The following is a 22154-nucleotide window of genomic DNA, read 5'->3' as shown; positions in this document are numbered from 1 at the left end:
TTGTGTTAGGGGAATTGAAAAAATACTATTTCTTTTGTTACATTGCAAATAACTGTTATCAAAAATAAATATAAAGTGAGCACTGTACACTTTGTATTCCAAGTTGTAATTGAAATCAATATATTTTAAAATGTAGAAAAAACATCCAAAAATATTTAAATTAATGGTAATCCATTATTGTTTAACAGTGCGATTAATGGCACGATACTTTTTTTAATCGCTTGACAGCCCTAATATTTATATTAAGAGGTTAGCATTTAATGTAATACGTTGATATTGCTCACCACAATGCTTTGTTCTAGGAATAAGAAGATATTACAACTGATTGTGATGTAATCAATCAAAATTATTCCTTGTAATGTAAATCAATGTTCAGTCTTCCAAAACATAAAAAGTATTCCTACCACACAGTCTTTCAAGGGCAGTGCAGTGAATGATCTTTCCTAGCTATTTACCACTCTAGTTTAGTCAAGGATCGTAACTGGATGAAGCTCCAGCTTGAAAAAAGGGAATTAATAAATCTATGAAGATGATTTCTTCCCTTATCTGCACACTTGTATTATCTGATCAACAAGGAGGTTTGCAATAGTCTTATTTACTTGTACCAATGAAACACAGATCTGCAACAGTTGTGGCACAATGGTATAACGCAAGAGTTTAGTTATGTTACTTGTTCCAGGTTCCTGAGCAGAGTCTAGAAGTCAAGCAGTTAGACATAATGTAGTAGTCATTGTCCTTATCTTCAATATTGTAATTTATTGTTAAAGACAATTAAAGTGCAGGATTATATTATCTCTCTCTCTTTCTCAATGCCTATCTCCCTGGTAGGCTTTTGGATTGAGGAAGACCAATTCTTCGCCAATATTCAGTTTACTTCTCTGTTTAGACACAACATGATGGAGAACTTTGTCTTGAAAGATTTACTTAGGAACATATCCCACTGGTATTTTTTCATTAGCATTTGGATTTCACTCTCTGTTCAGCTTACATACCCATAGTCTTGTACTTACCTTACCAGAATGTTACTTTTAATAAATACTTTACAGGCAGTGTGATTGAGTGGATAGAGCAGTAGACTGGGACTTGGGAGACTGGTTTGACTCCCACCTCTACCACTGCTGTGTGAATCTGGGGAAGTCACTTTACCTCTGTGCCCTTCAACCCTTTGTCTGTCTTGTCTATTTAGATTGCAAACTCTTGGAGGAAGGGACTATTTCTTACTATGTGTTTGGACAGTCCCTAGCACAGTGCTCCACCAGAGTCATTGCATATAATAATTTAGCAGAGTGTTAATTCTCTTGTAACATGAGATGGGCAAAGACCTTGGTCTTCTCTGAGAAGGTCCACAACATGTAGAGGATACTGCTGACCAGGTGTGTGTGAGGCAGGGAGGTGAATTCACCATGTGTAGATTAAGAATATGGATATGTGCAGCTTCCTAGCGCTAGCCTTATGTTAGATTATTCCATTTTAGTTGTAAAAGAATCACACAATGTGTGTAAAATTAACCACCTTTATTTAGTCCTCTAACAGAAAACAACATGAAACATAATATCTTGGGTACTCTGACTGAATTCAGTCAGGTTGTCATTGCTTTGTGTGGGTTGCTTAATGTTCTGTTCATCTAATTTTGTTGAGTTTATATTTAACTTTACTTTAGCTCCCCTAACTTTACTTTAGCTCCCCAAACACCAAAGTCTCTCTTTCAGGTTCTAGATTCAATTATTACAACAAAACTTGTCTGAAGATAGTCTTAAAATGGAAATATATTGAATAGTCACTGAGAGCTTTGGAGCCCAACATTCTTTACTTTGTTCCTCATTGTGGCAAATTAAAGCATTTTTCTGCTCTGCGGTGGTTGTTTTTTGTTTTTCTAACAAATGAAATTTTACTTTTTCAGTACTTGGCTCAGCTGATTTGATCTGCCATAAAGCCCCAGGATTATTACAAATATAGCTCAAGCACTAGTAATAGAAAAAGTAATTTCACTTTTTTAACACTTCAGTTTCGTAATGCAAATTGTATATAATCTCCATTGAAACACCAAGTGCTTTGGAGGACAGGATTAGAATTCAAAGCAACCTTGACAAATTGGAGAATTGGTACGAAATAAACAATATGAAATGCAGTAAAGACAAGTGCAAAGTACTTCACTTAGGAAGGAAAAAGCGAATGTACAACTACAAAATGGGGAATAAATGCCTAGGTGATAGTACTGTTGAAAGGGATCTGGAGTTTATAGTGGATCACAAATTGATCGAGTCAGCAATGTGATGCACTTTCTAAAAAGGCTAATATCATTCTGGTGTGTATTAACAGGAGTGTCATATGAAAGACACACAAGGTAATTGTCCTGCTGTGCTTGACACTGGGGAAGCATCAGCTGGAGTAGTGTCTCCAATTCTGGGCACCACAGTTTAGGAAAGATGATGACAAATTGGAGAGAGTCTAGAGGCAAGCAACAAAATGATAAAAGATTTAGAAATCTGACCTGTGAGGAAAGTTTAAAAAACCTGGACATGCTTATTCTTGAGAAAAGACAACTGAGCAGGGACCTGATAAGTCTTCAAATATGATAAGGGCTGTTATAAAGAAGGTGGTGATCAATTGTTCTTCATCTCCGCTGAAGGTAGGAAAAGAAATAATGGGTAATCTTCAGCAAGGGAGATTTAAGTTAGATATTAGGAAAAGCTTTCTAACTATAAATATAGTTAAGGTGTGGAACAGGCTTCCAAGGGAGGGTGTGGAATCCCCGTCAACTAAGGTTTTTAAGAACAGATTCGAAAAATGTGTCAGGCATGGTCTAAGTTTACTTGGTCCTGCTTCAGCATAGGGGTCTGGATAGATACTTTAGATTTGTAGATTTTAAGGCCAGAAGGGACCACTATGATCATCTAGTCTGACCTCCTCCATAGCACAGCCCCAGAATCTCACCTGATTCAAGCACATAACTTTTGGTTGAGCTAGAGTAGTTCTAGAAAGACATCCAGCCTTGATTTAAAGACTCCAAGTATCGGAGAATCCTTCATATCAACAGGCAAGTTGTTACAATGGTCAGTTACCCCCACTGTTAACAGTTCTTTTCAGCGTTAACCCTTTTTGTGTTTCTTTCAACTTGGACAATGAAAACCAGGGTAACTGGTTCATTTTTCCTTTTAGCTGGTTTCACTCTCTAGCTTTCATGCATTAAAGCAATGCTTTGTGTAAGTCCTTCAGAGGAGGGGCCATGTCTCTCCTTGTTTAGGGTAGCACCTAGCACATATCTGGACCTTTGCAATCCAAACATTTTACTCGTTTGTCAGTTGCTGCAGGGGAAGGTCCAAACACCAGTTTTCATTTCACATTTATAGAGAGATCTCATGAAAACTTTTGCTCCATTTCATGAAAATTCCACAAAGCTGATTATGGGGCTCAATCCACTTGACTCTATGCCATTCACACTGTATTTGTGTTTCTGAACATCCTGCAAGACCTCCACTGAGATCTGTAGGCAAAAGCGAAATTGTGCAGAATTGGGGGCTTGGGGCCATACTCGAGGATCCATCTTTAACGTGAAGGTTTGTATTTTTAAACTTACATTGGAGGTCTCTTCTGGACCTACGTTTCTGTGATTCTAAATAGGAATAAGCTTGCAGAAGTGACTGAGATTTCAGTAGTATTAAGTATGTAGACACATTTGCCTGTGATCTTATGTAGTTATCAAAATAGTGCATCTAAAATTGTATTATGTAGCTGGACATATTTCTGCTTGCATGATTTTGTTTTCTATTGCCAATGTTACCCTCTTCCTCTCAGTTTCGTTTGACTTCTCAGCATCCATTGATTGCAATAAAATTGTTGCTGTAGGCATCCGGTCCTGGCTAATGTTACACATTACAAGACTGTTGTAGCATTAATCAAATGGTGTGGGGGCCAGTTTACTGGTGTCTTTACTGATAATCCTAGTCTGTTTTTGGTAAGTAAAGTTTTGAAGAGATAAAGGCAGTGATTATACGATTTCTTATTCCTTTTAAGAATATCAACAGGTGACTGGACTTTCTGGGCATGCAACATAATCTCTAGGCAAGATTTAGCTTTGAGAGACTGTATTGAGTTGATCTATAACTTTGGTTATGTGATTCCATACAAACTTTTTGTAGTAACTCTAATAAACATGAATGAATCTACCAGTACTGAGAAAGATGCTGCATGGAGAATAGAAAAACAATTGGCTTCCAAAAATTTGGTACATCTTTATTAAAAATATACCAAGAAAGAAGCCATATAAGATTTCTAGGACTGACCAGTAGTTAGAGGAAAAAATTCTACTGTAGTAGCAATGTATTACAGCTATGCTTAAAAAAAGCTTGACTGATGCAGTTTTAGCAATATATGTTTTTTCAAATGACTGGTGAATGGGACCAAAATATTGTTATTGTCTAGCAAAACTATGTTGACATTTGTGTCTCATTCCAGTTTCATAATAACATTTTTAGATTACCTATGATAAACTAATTTGGGTGCTTCTGTTATTTGTGCTAGAATAATAGGGATTATCCATCCAGTAGCTATTGCCAACCTAGACACAGAACAAACGGGAACATTCCTCCACTACACAGCCTCACCACCCTTACAAGTCTCACAGAGACAGCCCAGGCCAACCCTCAAACATCAGCCAGGAACTGTCCACAGGTGCTAGGTCACAGGGCAGAATGTACCTTTGTCACCCCAAACGCTCAGATGTTTGTGCAGTGTCTTCAGATGTGGCTCACTTCTGTCTATTTCCCAAACAGGGACAGATTAGCTAAACTGCTATCACTGCCCTGCGCAGTAAAACACTCCCTGGACTGATAGAAAGACCCATCCAAAGTCCAAGGAGGTGTTCCTTTTGTGCAGCTGCCACTGACGGTGACTCTAATGATGGATGCCTCCTTAATAGGCTGGGGAGCTCACTTACATGACCACAAGGTTCAAGGCAAGTGGTCTTCCACAGAAGTGACCCTCCATGGGAGCTAAGGGCTGTCTTTTTGCCTTTCATCAAGAACATGTACACGAAGGTCATGACGGACAATGTGACCTGTATGTTTTACATAAATCACTGGGGGTGCCAGATCTCTCTCCCTCTGTACCAAAGGACTCAAACTTTGAAATAGGTGCATCCATCACAACGTGCTCATCACAGCTGCCTGTCTACCAGGGACACAGAATGTGACATCCGACAGTCTCAGTCAGAACTTTTCTCACAACTACGATTGGGAACTGAACTCAGAAGTGTTACAAGACATATTTGCCCTTTGGGGAACCCTGATTACAGGTCTCTTTGCTATTTACAGACATAAGAAATGTCCTTGTTACTGCTCCAGGGCCAGCCTGGGGAAACATTTGCTGGGAGATGCCCTCATCCTCCCATGGGACAAGGACTTCTTGTATGCCTTTCCCCTGTTTCCTCTCGTGTCCAAAGTCCTGTTGAAAGTTGGACACGAGAGAGCCAGAATTATTCTGATTGCCCCCTACTGGCCAAGGCAAGTCTGGTTTCCTTACCTGACTGAGATGGCAAAATGTCCTCTAGTTCCTCTTCGGCCCATTGCCCACCTGCTCTCTCAAAGCGACAAGCTGATCCTTCACCCCAACCTGTGGTCCTCCGCCTTCAGGTGTGGCTCCTTCTTGGTTCCAAGACTTAGAGGCAGAATGCTCTGATGAGGAGAAAGATGTGTTGCTGCATAGTCAAAAGTCGACTGCTTGACATACTTACCTATGAAAATGGAAACAATTCCAAGTTTGGTGTCATTCTAAGCACATAGCCCCAACCTTGTCTTCCCTCCCTCTGATTTTAGACTACATTTTACCTCAAGAGATCAGAACTCTCACTCAGCTCCCTTAAGGTACATCTTGTGGCCATAATGGCTTTCCACTGTCAGGTAGACAATACTCCGTGTTCGCTCACCTGCTGACATGTAGATTCCTTATGGCACTGGGAATCTCTTCCCACATGTGAGACCACCCTCTCCAGCCTGGGATCTTAACCAAGTTCTCAGGGCTTTGATTAGTTCTCCCTTTGAGACCATGGCAACTTGCTCTCTTTTACACCTGTCCATGAAGACAGCATTTCTAATTGCCATCACCTCAGCTAGGCACATAGGAGAAATAGAGGCCCTGATGGCACACCCTCCATACATGGTCTTTTTTAAAGACAAAGTAATTTTGAGGCTGCATCCCAAGTTTCTCCATAAAGTTACCTCCACTTTCCATATGAATCAACAGATCCATCTTCCTGTTTTTTCCCAAAAGCACAAAGTGACAACAGGGAGGCAATTCTGGATATGGCAGCTGTTAGAAGAGCACAAGCATTCTACTTGGACAGGACTAAGGAGTTTAGGAAGTTCTCTAAACTCTTCCTTTTCCTCATGGAAAAATCCAAAGGCTCCATGATATCAGCTCAAAGACCATCCAAATGGGTTTCAGGTTGCATTAACCTTTGTTATCAAGGACACCACCTGCTGCCTTTGTCCAGAGTCTGTACACACTCCATGAGGTCAATTTCTACCTCAGTCGCATTCTTTAAAGATGTCCCTGTCTCAGCAGTCTGCAGAGTTTGGGGCTTCTGCCCACACTTTTGCAGCTTCCCATGCCGTCTTCTGCTCCTCAGTACTCTGTAATAACAGACTCCACTCTCAAGTCCCAGCCCTTCCTGGGGGATACTGCTGTGAAGTCACCGACAGTGGAGCACCTATAGGGACACTACTGAAGAAGAAGAGGAAGTTGCTCACTGCAAGAATCAGGAAAAATTAGATGTAGTCATATCCCAAAAGAGGACGTCAGTCGCCTTGTGAGTAACGATGATTCTTCGCGATGTGTCCCCTGATGGGTGCTCCACAACCAGCCCTCCTCCCCTCGATTTTGGAATTCTCCCTAAGGGGCTCTGCAGTAGAGAAGGAACTGAGGGGGGGTTGCCCGCACACGGCTAGATAGCTTCAAGGAAGACACAGGGGAGAGAGGGCAGATATGCAAACTGAATGGACACCAAATGACCTCACCCCACATGAAGTGGTGGGGGCCGTTGTCTGTGTTGTAGGAAAAGGGTGTGACCCCTTTAAAGGCTAGAGAACCAAAGCGACTTGTTGCAGCAGCTTCAGACCAGGTCAGCATCCCATGGTCACCCATTTTTCCAATCCCTACTGGTGACCAGAAGAGACGCAGGATTATTTAGTTCCACTCCAGTGTAAGAAAAGCCCTCTTTTACCAATACCAGGTGGAGCAGCACCTACCCTCCCACCCATTGTGGTAGTTAAATACCAGGTTTTGTCATGATCTGCTGTGGGTGTTATGCTAATCGCTCCTTTCCTGGCGGTCTGTGAAGGAGTTTTTCCCTCCCTGCAAGATAGGCCAAAGAGATGGTTTTTTCACCTTCCCCACATCAGACTGGGGGCTTATTTGGGGGCAAACATAAAACGGGGCTTAGGCTATGATGTTGCAATGTCCAGTGCAGGTGCTCTGTAGGGAAGGTATACAGTGCTGCAGATGTCCAGTGCAGGTGCTCTGTAGGGAAGGGATACAGTGATCAGATTAAATGCATTGGTAAAAGACTTAAAGGACGTGGTCTTTAAAGGAGCAAAAATGAGGGATTTTTTGCTCCTGTGATTGGTATGGCAGGGAGCCAACCACCCTTCTTTTATAGCCCCCCCCCTCATTTGGGGATGGGGAGTGGCCAGGTCCCAGTGGTAGGTTGGCTGGGGACCACGATGGGTAAAGTGGACAGCAGCTCACCCCCTCATCCCCCAGTATAAGTACAATGATTATGGAATTATCTTACTTTTATCTGCCAGGTACTCCCAGACATTTGGGAATAAAGTTGTGACCTAACTAAATCATTTCCAGTGTCTCCTGCTCTTCTTCTGTCATAGATTTAGTTGGGGATTGGTCCTGCTTTGAGCAGGGGGTTGGACTAGATGACCTCCTGAGGTCCCTTCCAACCCTGATATTCTATGATTCTAGTTGAACAACTGAAATTAAACTCTGGTATCCAAAGCTGAGCTTGTACAATAACTATACTACATGCATCTGACAAAGTGGGAATTCATCCACGAAAGCTTATGCTCCAATACGTCTGTTAGTCTATAAGGTGCCACAGAACTCCTTGCTTCTTATACTACCTAGGTTTCTAACAGCACTTTATCTTCCAACTACACTGCATGATCTTTCAATGGTTCCCCAGCTGTGCCCCATTGAAATACTTGCCAGAAACAGACAGACAGGAGTGGAGGAGCTTCGTCACTGCCCTAAACGCCAGAGGCGTAATGTGTACATACTAACTAACTAACCTGTATGAATTGTGGTTTAGATCATTTAGATAATTTGAGTTCAACCAGCAACATATAAAATTGCAATGGTTGTATATATGTACAAAGATAGAGAATGTATGGTGCAAGATACTACTTTTGTTTTCCTAAGTCAGGGATGACTACAATTCATGAAAAGAAAAGGAGTACTTGTGGCACCTTAGAGACTAACCAATTTATTTGAGTATGAGCTTTCGTGAGCCACAGCTCACTTCATCTGTACCCTAGAGTTCAGAGTGGGGGAGGAACCTTGACATGGTGGCACAGTGGTGGGATTAACCTGAAATCATTTTGAGATCCAGTTGAGATTTTTTGAACTAGAAATACAGATTTTAAAAAGGAATTTTTAGGAAGTCCAGAAAGCAGCTTTGAAACTGAAAGCAGCTTGGTTTCTCTCTGCTTTGTGGCCAAGCAGAGACAAAAGGGGATTATCTTGTGAATTGCAGGTTTTCTTTGCCTGGAGGCAGGGTACTTAACTCCTGCAGGGGAATTCACAGTCTTCCAACCCAGAGTTTTTTTTTCTTTTCTTCCTAAAAGTAAATAGGGGGTGTGTGTTCTACCCATTTGCTTTTTCTTTGGGCTGGGTAAGCAGGTTTCCAAGTAGTTGGAGGTTTTTTGCTTTAATTTGGGCCCAGAGCAGAGACAAGGGAATTGTCTTTTTCTGTAGGCTGACAATCACTATCAGAGAATAGGTATTCTATTCCAGCACAGCAAAATTTTACAGCCAAGTTTTGTTTGTTTATTTCTAAACCTCTGTGGCTCACGAAAGCTCATGCTCAAATAAATTGGTTAGTCTCTAAGGTGCCACAAGTACTCCTTTTCTTTTTGCGAATACAGACTAACACGGCTGTTCCTCTGAAACCTACAATTCATGAGTGACAACATATATAGTCATCCCTGATTTATGAAAAAAATACTTCTCTGTCCTCTTATGTATGCTTTTTATATAAAATATAAAAACAAATGCATTTACATGCACCAGATAGATATTTATACCAGTCTTTCTGTAATAGTAAATCTCATTGTAGTATCTTTCCTTAAGTATTCAAGTGGTAAACATGTTGAGCTATCATAACTTGTAGCTCATAATTATTTGTCAAAGGATACTTTTTCATTTTGTGGTATAAACTGACTGGGACTATAAGCTTAGGCCATAAACGGTTAAAGCTGTGTAGAAATTGAATTTACTGCCTGATCATTTCTTTTCTACAGGCTACAGAAAGTGATATGGGAGATGTAGATTTAACAGGCCTCCCAGAAGCACCTGTGGACTCTGAAGATGAAGAAGAAGAAGATGAAGATATTGACAGAACTTCAGATCCGTTACTGGGGCGAGATGTTGTACGAGAGTGCCTTGAAAAAGAACCTGCAGACAAAACAGATGATGACATTGGTGAGAGAGACCTTGATATGATCTATTTTATAACTCAAATAATAAAGACTTCTTTGAAATCTGTGTAAGTACATAATTATTAATAAATAGATAGCCTTATAACTATAGATGATGCTTTTCAGAGATTTTTTACAACTCTTGTTGTCCCAAAGAATTTATAAACTAAACTAGACTATTATTCTCTTCTTATATTTATTATGAGAAATTAGGTGTTTGAAAATATTAGCACTGAGATGCTAAATACTTTGGTGATTACAGTTTGCTAATGTGGGGGGTAGGGAGGGAGTAATTTTAACTACCTGAAGCTGGCAAATTTGTTTTTGAATTTTTGGCAGGGCTGATATTATCACGGTATAAAGAGGCTGAATTTAAGTTCCAAGGAATTTGAGTCAAAAAGAGATTTTTGCAAGCGCCAAGCTGAAGTTGGCATTAGTTTAACACTAAAATAAAAATTGAAATAGTTTATACTTTTCCTCTGGTTATTTCTCTGAACACTGAAAAATGATTTCATGTTATTGATATTATCTAGCTTACAATCATCATTCAGCAAAAATACTTTATAACTTTTCTAAAGGCTTGAAGTTCAAGTGCTTTTACGCTTAGCTTGATATCATAATTTTACGCTTGATGCCATAATAGTCAATCAGAGCACAATCAAGATTGAAAAGCCAGGTTCCTTTTATTAATGTTGATTGTAAAATGCATGCTGTGCTCATTTAGCCACAGGCACTAATAGTGATTGAAATACCACTGAGCAATTCCTTCAGTGAGTTTAACTCTGAGGTTTAATATACCTGCAGGGGGTAATGGTACCTTAGAGGCACAGGCCTTGCAGTCTTCAAATCAATGTTTCCTTTATCTAATAGAGCAATTACTGGAATTTATGCATCAACTCCCAGCCTTTGCAAACATGACCATGTCTGTAAGAAGAGAGCTTTGTTCAGTTATGATATTTGAAGTGGTAGAACAAGCAGGAGCCATCATACTTGAAGATGGACAAGAAGTAAGTTATAGAACATAACATAATTTAAGCACTGTATTATACTGAAACTCCGGGTATTAATATGTTCAAATCTAGACATACAATAGCATTAAACAATTTGTATGTATAGTACTTGAACAGTAATCTGGTATATTACAATTTATTTGTGTACTGCTACCTAATAGTTAGGGGTTATTTTACAAAAATGTATTTATAATGTCATAAAAGAATGGGTCATTCCTAGCAGTAAAAAAATAAAATTGTCTGTCCACGAAATAATATCCCTTTTCTGAAGTAACCTTTTAAAAAATGTTTTTGATCTGGTGCAATTGTTACCCATTGGCTTGGCTTAACTCAACTCTCCTCTTGTGCAAATTTGAGTTTCCAGTGATCATGTTTTAATGCCTATGTAAAAAATATAGTATCATGCCATAGTCTTCGTTGTCAAAAGGGTAGCAACAGGACATGCAAATATTTGGAAATTATTAGCACTTGGTAGATTGTGGAGCTAGAAATAAGCTTTTTTATTTTGGCTCATCTTTCATTTACTGCTTACAAGTCAGTGGACAGCAAACAGCAGTCCTTGACATGTTGTATTGAATGAAATGTTACAAAATTGTAATGACAGCATATTTACTACTACATGGGTAAATACTTCTGGGAGATAAGCATTGAATTATCTTTCTTATTAGAACTTGCTGAGAGATCCATACTTTTTTTAAAATTCATTCTAGCTTGATTCTTGGTATGTTATTTTAAACGGCACGGTGGAAATCAGCCATCCAGATGGGAAAACTGAAAGTCTCTGTATGGGAAATAGTTTTGGGATTACCCCTTCTTTGGATAAACAGTACATGAATGGAGTGGTTAGGACCAAAGTAGATGACTGTCAGGTAAGATTATACCTGTGTATAATTTTCTCACAATTTTAAACGGTTAATAAAAAAGATAATATGGTTTCATCTAACATAATGATATTTATTTCAGAAATAGAATGAAGGAAGTTGGCACTTGGTGGGGGTGAGACGCTTGGAAGGGTGGGCACTCTGTTAAGTTAAGGCTTGTCTACACAATGCGTTAGTCTGCAATAGAGGGGTGTAAATTCCAGTGCACACTAGCATGTTGTGCACTAAATGGCTCATGTGGGCCCTTGAGGCACATGTGAAAAAGTAGGATTGCCAACAGTCCCTTATTAAAAGGCATGTTTTCCACTCTGTACAACAAGATCAGGAGTTGCTGAGTGCTGCAAAAAGCAGCAAGAATTACCGCTGGTGATTGTAGGTGAGTACTGATTATTATTATTATTATTAATAATAATTATGATAACAATATCGGGAGAAAGGGAAGGACGGGGATGCTAAAAAACAGTCCCTTATTTTTGAAATGCAATGTTGGCAACCCTAACTAAAAGTTCCCTCGTGCAAGTTACAGGGCTACATTAACACACACTAGGGAACTTTTGGTGTGGGCCAGCAGGGTCCACACGCGCTAGTTAGTGCACAACAAGCTAGTATGGACTAGAATTCATACCGTTCTAGTACAAACTAAAACACCATGTAGACAAGCCCTTAGTTGCCGGTTCTCCCTTCTTATTTTGGAACAATTTTCTTGTATATTGCTATCATCTGAGAAACAGGAACTTCTGTGTTGTGCTGAAGTAGCTATTTACCACTTAAGGTCATGGTATTTCTGTGTGTTTGAAATGCTTTAAGAACAGTTAAACAGAAAATATCCATTTCCACTTTTTACAAGCTAAGTTCTCTTTTAAGATTGGTCTTTGCACAGTAACTTGTAGTACTGTATGAGGGATTATCAATTTAACTTGGACTCTGTTTACAATTTAATATCTAGTGGAACTGGACAGGACTGGACTGATGTCAAATGGTATGCTATCGCTATTGCATTACATTTGCCCAGGTTTAGTGCGTGGAGATGTGTTTATGTACTACAGGTTTATTAATTGTCCCCATATTGTTCTGGGTCAGTTTGTTTGTATAGCCCAGCAGGATTACTGGCGGATTCTGAACCATGTGGAAAAAAACACTCATAAAGTCGAGGAAGAAGGAGAAATTGTTATGGTAAAGGAGCACAGAGAGCTAGATCGCAGTGGAACCAGGAAAGGACATATAGTTATTAAGGTGATTTTCTTTATTTACTTAATATTCTACCTGTCAATCGCTAAAAATGTAATTTGTCAGAAAATACAGTGGGAACCTGGAACAGATATTCACATTTGTCTGTCCTACAACAGCTCAATAGAGAGTTGATTAGAAAGGATTTATATTTTTATATAAATACAAAATCTGCTTCCTATTAATAAAGCAGGATCTATTCAGTACATATTTTCTGGTTTTATGTTAGAAACCACTGGTAGTGTCTTTACATGCATTAATCTGTGTTGTCTTGGATTAGAAGAGGGATTTTAAAACATACTAAAAAATCGATGGAGTGTTATTGTGTGTGCAAACCAAATGCTATTATAAATGCCAAGATAGTGCATAGTCTTACAAAATGTTTAATATGTGAACTGAACTTAAACACACTGATACTTTTTCTTTCTAAGAGTTTATCAGTCACTCAGTATAATTTGAAAAAAAAAAAGTGCACTATGCATGCTTCAAAGCCTGGATATCATCACTGGGGTGATGATACTGTGTGATACTTCCTGAAAGCCTTTTGCACTTCTATTTTTAAGGCAACACCAGAGCGACTCATCATGCATTTAATAGAAGAACATTCTATTGTGGACCCAACTTATATAGAAGATTTCCTTTTAACATATAGGACATTTCTATCAAGCCCATTGGAAGTTGGGGATAAACTCCTAGAGTGGTTTAGAGTGGACAACCTCAGGGATAAGGTTGGTGTCAAATGAACAGACCAGCTTTTGTGGTGAAAATATTATCGATCTTTAACCTTTTTTTGTGGTGCTGATAAAGTCTGACTGTTCCATGATGATCTAAAAATAAATATTTTTATGGCAATATATTTCAGTAGCATAAAAAGGTATTCTTCCACATAGTTGCACACATGTAAGTTTTGATTCTAAATTCAGATATGCCAGATCATAGCCTCTAAAATGTGTAAATGCTGATCTTAATATGTAAATGCCAGTGTATCTGAAATCTAAGTCAAGACCTATTGTTTACAAATTCCACATAGAGCAAATATTTTCAACTCTCTCATATTCTGGGTACAATCAGCCCTCTCAGAAGACCCATTTTTGCCAGTAATTCAGGTCAAGTAAGTGTCCATAATTTTCTGGGCATATCACTGTTGCTTTCTTGACAGCATTGGACCTATCTTCCATTGTTTTCTTGGAAAATAGCTTTACAAGGCTGCAAGTACATTTGATTTAAGCAGCTTTCTACAAACCATGCACCTGAAGTTATGCCACCACAGAAAAGGGTTGTAGATGGTGCAATTGATGAAATTACAATACTTCTGTATATGGAAGTAAGTGAAGTTCTGTATGAATATACACGTGCGCACAAAATAAAACCTATATGGTCTGATGGTTTTTGTTCGTAGCCTATTCAAAACAGATGGCAATAATATTCTTACCTGACTTTTTTCATATATACTAGAGTTGACCTAGAACAAAACCTGTTGACCAGTGAAGGAGCTAGTATTTAAAATTACAGTCTTTTCTGTGTTTTGCAGCTAATTTCATGTTGTTCTTTCTCCCTTTTTTGCCATGCATTTTGACAATTAGTGTTAGTTGGTTTTTTTTTTTAAATTAAAAATGTGAAAATTGTGTAGATCCACAGAGAATATCTGCCACATGATTTTAGTAGTCTGTCTGACCTGATTATTCCATATTGTGACAGAATGTACTTCTGTGTCCACATCCTACACACTATTGTAATAAAGTATTGCTTGTGAGATACCATTTAAAAACTCATAGTTTGCTGATCAATAATGTCATGGCAAAATGCACGTAGCAGTATTGTTATTATATGTGAAGTTATAAACATAAGATGAGGTCATGACTAAAACTATGTTTTCCAGGGGAGTCTGGGGAGTGGCCAAACCAGTCCCTCAAAGACAAAGGGCAAGCTGACACTTCAGGCAGGTGTAAACAACGTTGATGGGCCATTACTTGCTAAGTGGCCATCTTTTTTGGCAGGAAAAGGGATGGGGCAAAAAAATCTACATCTTAGCACAGAAACAGCATGGAGTTTCCTTCCACACAGACTGCCTGTCATCCTGAATTTCGTCTGGAAATGTTTTCCAAGGGGGAAGGAACTGACACTATAAAAGGGGGAACAAACACCCCAAGGCACCCCTCCTCTCTTGCTCTCACTCTCTTTGTCCATTGATTCACTGCACTAGAAGGAACAAAGAAAGCAGCCATTAAACAGAAGAAGGGGTCTTGGCCTTATAAGTTTGGCCACTAAGACTGTTGAGTGCAAGTGTTGAGAGAACTTTCTTTCAATTTAACATAGTTTGTTAAGTTAGGCATTAGTTACATTTATTCTTTATTTTTCTTGTAACCATTTCTGACTTTTATACCTCATTACTTGTATTCATTTAAAATCTATCTCTTTTTGTAGTTAATAAACTTGTTTTATTGTTTTATTTAATCCAGTGTGTTTGTTTGGGGAAACTCCATTTGGGATGATAAAATATGTGCATAATATTCCCATTGATGAAATAACAGACCTATATAAATTTGTATTGTCCAGGAGAGAGCTGGGCAGTACAGGGCAAACATTTCAGGGGGAAAATCTGGGATTGGAAGTGTGTTGGGGTCACCCTGCAGTATAATTCAAGCTAGTAAGAGCCTAGGTGTGGCTGGCTGACTGCAGTAAACACGCAGACATATAACTGGGAGTGACTTCCATGCCGGAGGCTGTTTGTGAGCAATCCAGCCTGGAAGCTACAGCAGCAAAGCATTGTAAAGGACACCCCGGGCTAGAAGGCAGGGGTGACACAGCTGTTCATTAATCTGGATTGTGCCCTGGGTATGTCACACACATGTCAAGCACTTTAAAGATTTTTCTTTTCTGTGCATAATGAAGAGTGACTTAAAAATGGGCTGAGTATATAGATACTAAAAATGACTTGGGAGGGGGGCCTGGGTTGGATAACATTTTTACCAATGTGAAACTAAAAGGACTTGTGCATACAGCAACTTTTTTGTGGACTTGCAAAGAAAGAAAACTGTCTCAGCAAATAAAATAGGAAGTAATTTATTTTTAGACAAAAGAAACTGCTGTAATTGTTGAGCACTTTTGTTTAATAGAGATTTGAGCAATTGACAGGCTGACTATATTATGAGAGTTGTGTAGTAATTCTGAAGCACAATCAACTGCATTGTCAAAAAATGGAGATAAAGGTTCTCAGGATGTAATGTTTTATTGTTACTATATATTTCCTAGAAATGCTTAAAAAATTGACTGATCATTCACAGTGGCAATTTGAAAAGTGTAAGGTTTCTGAATTAAGCAAAACTAAAAGTACTAGAAGGGAAATTAATTGGCGTTGACTTTGTGTCACTGTAGATAGTAGCCCAGCCCCTCAGATCAAATTTGATTTTTTCTTTTCTGATCAGTTTAATTGTGCAGTGGAGGAAAATGACTCAGGGATTATTTAAAAGCAGTAAAAGTGATCTCTGCTTTTGGTTTACTTCTGTGAAAAGTCTGTGTAACATCAGTGTCGAAAATAATGGCATATCAGATTAAATCCACATAAACAAATGTGTTTACAATGTACATCATCTTTTTCCTTACTATTAACTCCAAAACCAACCCATCCAAAAACCACCCTCATGTTTATCTTGTTTCTGAAGGTCACCAGAGTGGTCTTATTGTGGGTGAACAATCATTTTAATGATTTTGAAGGAGATCCTGCTATGACACGATTTCTGGAAGAATTTGAAAAAAACTTGGAAAATACGGTAGGACTAAAAACTATCAGTGTCATGCTTTCCACTGAGGTGGGTTTTTTCCATCTGTGATTTAAGAATATTTTAAAAAGTCTTTGTGCTAGAAGAAGACAATCTACAGTCAGCTTTTAACACAGTCCTATTTGGTCTAAATTGTACATATGGTTGTACAGAATCAAACAGAAATGAGTAGTCTATACCATTTTACTATCTCTTGATGGTATTTCAAGAAAGAAAAGGGTTTGGGGTTTGTTTGTTTTTTTAGTAAGAATTGGATCCTTAAGTTCATAGATCCTTTTTTCTGTGGCATTGTTCTTTTCAGTTGTTCTTCCAATTCTAGATGAAGAAACATTGCATTCCTTTGTGTGTGTCTTCTGATTTACAGAAAATGAAGGGTCACCTCAGGTTGTTGAATATTGCCTGTGCTGCCAAGGCAAAGTGGAGGCAAATTACTCTGCAAAAACCTTCCAGAGACTCACCGCTCTTTTTCTGTCTAGTTGGAGGAAGTGACAAGGGTTTTGGCATTTTTGTAGAGACTGTAGAAACAGGCAGCAAAGCAGCAGAAGCTGGACTTAAGCGTGGTGATCAGGTAAGAAAGTGCATAAAATTATTCATGTTTCAGATGTAATTTTAATAAAAATCCCTCCTGGTTCAACCGAGTACAGTAAATGCCAGATAACATTTGTCTGAAATATAAGACTTAAAATATTACTAATTTGCTCATTATGTTTACCAAACTATGTAGTATTTTAAAGATTTGCAGTTTGCATCTACAGTTCTCTTCTATAGCTAATATATATATGAAAAAACTCCAAAAATATCCTGATCATGGTTTGTTTTAGGAAACACTGGTAAAAAGGGTTGTAATGGGGTACACTCACTCTCGCGAGTGCCCCCTAGCCGAGTGTGTGAGCCTGCACACACACGCTGTTTGTTGTGGGTCTTTGCTGACTCAACCCTACGGCCAAGTCTCACACAGTCTGTTTGGGTGATAAAAGCAAAGCAAACTCCTTCTGGGATATAAGTCCAACCGGGGGCCTATTTCAGCACCCTCTGTAAGGTCCTTCAATGTGCAGCCCTATCCTAGGGCTCAGTCTTCAGTCAGTCCAGCAGGGCCTATGAAAGTACCCTGGCCAAACTGTGTCTCAGCCCCTTTTGGGCTCCCTCAAATTATCCCTGCTCTTTAAGCAGTCCTGGCCCTGGAGTGGGATCACATCCCCCAGGGCTCCCTGCCTGGAGACTCTTTGCTTCTCTGGGCCTTTCTGGTCCTACCTCTTTAGCTGTGCCACTGAAAGACTTCAGTTTCCCTTCTGGATGCATCAAAGTCTGACATGTTTGTAGGACATACTTATATTTAAATTGTAGCAGCTAATTTATTCGGATATTTAATAATGCATGTTTTCATAATACCACTCTGATATGTAGCTGTATTGTAACTTCTGAAGCATTTCTTGTATCTTTTTTATAATATTAAATAGTAAATGTAGAGAATGGAAAACCTTTTGTGACATTTAATCTAAAAATTCAGGTTTTTTTCTGTTTCTCCTACAAGATAATGGAAGTAAATGGACAGAACTTTGAGAACATTACATTTGTAAAAGCTGTTGAAATCTTGAGGAACAATACTCATCTTTCCATTACTGTAAAAACAAACATTTTTGGTGAGTAGGCTTGCATAGCCGATGTACAATGAAGGCATCAGGGCCGCACTAAGTTCCACCCAATTTCCTGTGACCCCAAGGAGCCGTTCTAGGAGTTGATGATCACCAGATCCCAGAGGCCATGTCCCTTTTTTGCCTGGGTACTTCCCCTATGCCAGGGTCTGCATGTGGGGGAAGGTGGGAGGGGGCGTAGAGGCAGCATAACCAGCTCTGTGCTCCCTGGGAAATCCTCATGTGACCATTTAAGCAGCTTTATGGGGCCTTCACACAAAGGGGGCCGATAATCTGACCAAAAGTTTATTCACAAATCCTCTCTGTCACTGGTTTTGACAAGAAATAGCAAAAGATGTAAAATCAGGTTTTTTAAAAAACTTAATAATGGGTGTGAGAGCCATAACATCTTTTTACATCTGAAAGAGAAAATAGAGAATGTATAAAGTATATGTGCAATATCCATTTTAGCTTTACATTGTCATTTATTTACAAATAACTTTTTAAAATCTCTGTCAAAATATTGGTTATTTTTCTATAACCCAGGGCATACATGGTCTGCATCCAAGAACACAAATACCACTCCAGTAAGAACAAGATTCCCCCTAAACATACATGGTTTCTTTTCTTTGATTTATGTTATATCTGAGGTTGCTGGGGTCCTTTCCTCTCCTGGGTCTCATCTGCTACTTCTAATTATTTGTCTGTCTTCACTATTGATTTTCTGTTTTTAATTTTTTTTCTTTACATCACTGTAGAGGTCAAAAAATGGCATGAACTTAACTATAGCTTATTGTCACAAACAAAATGAGTACAAAAACAATTAAAAAAAACCCTTTTCATCAAATAACGTATGGTAATACAAGGTGACATGCAACAGTACACCCACTTGTACAACCTTCCTCTATCCGCTTACTCTGGTGCTTACTCTGTCCGCTGCTTGATGTATTTTAACAAATCCATCAGCTGAATCCCTTTGCAAAGACTGTACTTGCTATTCTAATTTTTTAATAGTGCTAAATGACTAATATGGAGCTAGTGAGTTATCAGAGAATATATCAGTGAATCCCCATGCTCACACCAGAATTTCTCCTACAAAAGCGTACAGTCCTAAATTTTGCTATGTAATAGAAGCATGCAATTTGATTTCTTATTTGTGCATAATATGTGCTGCCTGCCTGGTTTGGGTGGAAAACGTGAGTAATCAGCACTGTGCAGCTGTAAGTTGTGTTTCAGTGAGCACAGCCATATGTGTTCAACTGAAAACACTACATTTCTCTGATGTCAGCAACCTCAAAGAGATAAAAAAAATAAACTGCTTGGAGGCATTCATGTACAGCTTTGAAGGGTAGGGTATTATGTTATATAACCAAAACACAAATAAAATAGGTATAACTTTTTTCCCCATGGAATGTTTTTTTCTGGAAATGTCATTGTTACCAGTTGACCAGTTATATCTGATAAGTGTAAAAGAATATTGGATGTGGAATATATTTGATAATATCAATGAAGATAAAAGAAGCGTCAGTCAGTAAAGTGGTAAAGTGACCATCAGTCTTACGGTTGTTCTTAAGAGAACATCTGCATCCCATTACCTAAGAGATACAGACAAAAAGGTTGATTAATGTAAATGTAATGTTTCCCTTTTATCCAGTTAATTGTCTGTAGTGGATGTTAGCAAAGTTTTATGAAATGTGTTGTAATGTTTATTAATAAGAAAAGTGAAAATGATGAAATTTCTTCTACTACTTCATTTGTGATTGGAAATTCCCTCCAGTGCAGTAGTTTTCTCTTTGCAGTCTGTTTTCCTTTAGTCATTTAGGGCCGCCTCTCTCTCCCATTGAATTCAATAGCAAAACTCCACTTGATTTCAGTGGGAAGAGGAAAGGAATATTAAATTGACCATATTGTTAGTGTGCATGTTAACAACTATACTATTCAGTATTTATTTTATAGTGGTAGGTGGGGATGGGCAGAAGAAGGGTTAAAAGAACAAGCTTTCCAGGAGGTAAAAAGAAATTATAATAGGTTTATCTTCTTTTACAGTGTTTAAAGAGCTGCTTAGCAGGATAGGACAGGAGAAAAATGGAGTCCCCCATATTCCAAAAATTGCAGAAAAGAAAAGTAATCGCTACTCCATCCCAGATATGCCCGGAGATATGGAACAGATGTTTCCATGCGAGAAAGGAAACAAGAAAATCAAAGCAAACACTGTATCTGGTGGAAGAAATAGAATCAGGAAAATTTTAGACAAGACACGATTCAGCATCTTGCCTCCCAAACTATTTAGGTAGGTTAGACTGTTCTGGTAGAAGAGTAACCGTTGTCTAATAAGCTGTTATTTTCTAAGTGGCTTAGAATTTTCAGGTTTTATGTGACTGTTGTTTTTTATATACGTATAAGAAAACCGCAGCAAATATGACTAGCAACTGTAGAATTAGACCAAAATAGGTTTGAAAATGCCTTTTCCTTTAATGTGCCTAATTTCAAACCTGCTTTTCTTTTACATCATTTTGAATGCCTATCCACAATATAATTCAAATATCTGATTGATTGTCATTATTCTCTTTAGCACTAATTGTTATAGCATGAATGTGAGGAACTACCTGTGCAATCTGGGCACTGGGAAGCATTAATTAAGTAGCTTTCAGTTTAAAATGAGTGGATATGTTAAATCTGTTCAGGTGCTTTTGTCTATAGCAACCCATTTGGATTAACACCTTTTGTAGCTGTATTTGGAAAAGTGTTTTATGTATGGAATTTTTTCCCTTATGCACGTGGTTCAGTACCTGAAGTTGAATGTACAGTATTCCTTTAATATTTGTTCTGTGATTTACAATTCAGAAACCTCAACTCAAATCATACAGTAATGACTACTAGCCTTCCAGCTACCAACACCCTGTTATATTCTGAATATATTTACAATATATTCAAAGACTAATTGTTTTAAGTGCTAAGAATTATTCTGGATAAGACAAAGCAAATGTAACAGTCTTAAATTACATGTTCTAGGTATTTCAGTGAGCAAACATAGAAATATAATAACACCTCGTTTATTGAGTTTGGATTTGCATTTTAATACATTTAATGTTAACAAAAGTAGAACAACTTTATTTCACAAAAGTTAAACCTGGAAAAGGCCTAATTGGTCAACTTATTTACCCCTTTTCCACCTTTGTTGTTATTCTTTAGTGCTTTGTGTCCTATGTTGTGTCCTGACTCAAGCACTGGCACAATTTGCCTTGGGACACTATTTCAATAGACTAATAGGTCTTATTGTTACGACACTTGTCTTGATAATTCAGCTACGTTTTTCTAGTGCTCACTTTCATCCTGTTCCTCCTAATTATAAACAAGTTGGACCATTTCCACCCACCCCCAACCTCCTCAAAATCAGTATACTTTTCTTTTAGTCCTTAAGTACATAGAATATCTATAACAATGGCAGAAGTGTTTTAATATAACATGAGATCGAAGTGTGATGCCATTTTAAAGACTAAGAAACATCCCTATCATAGTTCATTTTTCCCCAATGTTAACTTATATTCAGACATCAGTTGTCAAAGTGGAATCTTCATATGTTGTTTTTATTAGGTCTTTGCATCTGCTTGATTTTGTGGTTTTTTTGTTGTTTTTGTCATCTGGCTTTCTCTTCTGTATAAACCTTGTTATTTACGTTCCTCAGTAGAATCATAGAATTGTTGAAATGTTTACAGTATTTTTCTTGTGTTTTCAACATTGTCTTCTTTCTGTTACTGCATCACCTTCTCAGGGGATTGTTTTGGTAAGAAATTGCCTAATTATATGTTGTTGGGGGTGTACCAATACAACTTTCTCACAAGCATGGATGCTTTTTCACTTCTGTGCAGTTTCTTTGGTACTGTTGAATAGCATATATAATTCCAGTACTTTTCTTGCTATA

At 38.3% G+C, this 22154-nt stretch overlaps 1 protein-coding gene across 15 annotated transcripts in view; it reads left to right on the top strand.

The window, feature by feature from the left end:
- RAPGEF6 (Rap guanine nucleotide exchange factor 6) overlaps positions 1 to 22154 on the top strand; it is a 238253-nt gene that overhangs the window by 152840 nt on the left and 63259 nt on the right. For all 15 annotated transcript variants that reach the window (XM_075131300.1, XM_075131299.1, XM_075131297.1 and 12 more), the window contains 9 exons: positions 9528 to 9708; positions 10575 to 10711; positions 11425 to 11583; positions 12676 to 12828; positions 13386 to 13550; positions 16485 to 16592; positions 16966 to 17169; positions 18133 to 18241; positions 20279 to 20522. In XM_075131300.1, the coding sequence (XP_074987401.1) occupies positions 9528 to 9708; positions 10575 to 10711; positions 11425 to 11583; positions 12676 to 12828; positions 13386 to 13550; positions 16485 to 16592; positions 16966 to 17169; positions 18133 to 18241; positions 20279 to 20522 (1460 nt within the window). The remainder of the gene's footprint in view (positions 1 to 9527; positions 9709 to 10574; positions 10712 to 11424; positions 11584 to 12675; positions 12829 to 13385; positions 13551 to 16484; positions 16593 to 16965; positions 17170 to 18132; positions 18242 to 20278; positions 20523 to 22154) is intronic.

Source organism: Caretta caretta, chromosome 8 (assembly GCF_965140235.1).
Source record: "Caretta caretta isolate rCarCar2 chromosome 8, rCarCar1.hap1, whole genome shotgun sequence".
NCBI classification, from domain to species: Eukaryota; Metazoa; Chordata; order Testudines; family Cheloniidae; genus Caretta; species Caretta caretta.
This window is presented reverse-complemented; position numbering and strand designations above follow the sequence as displayed.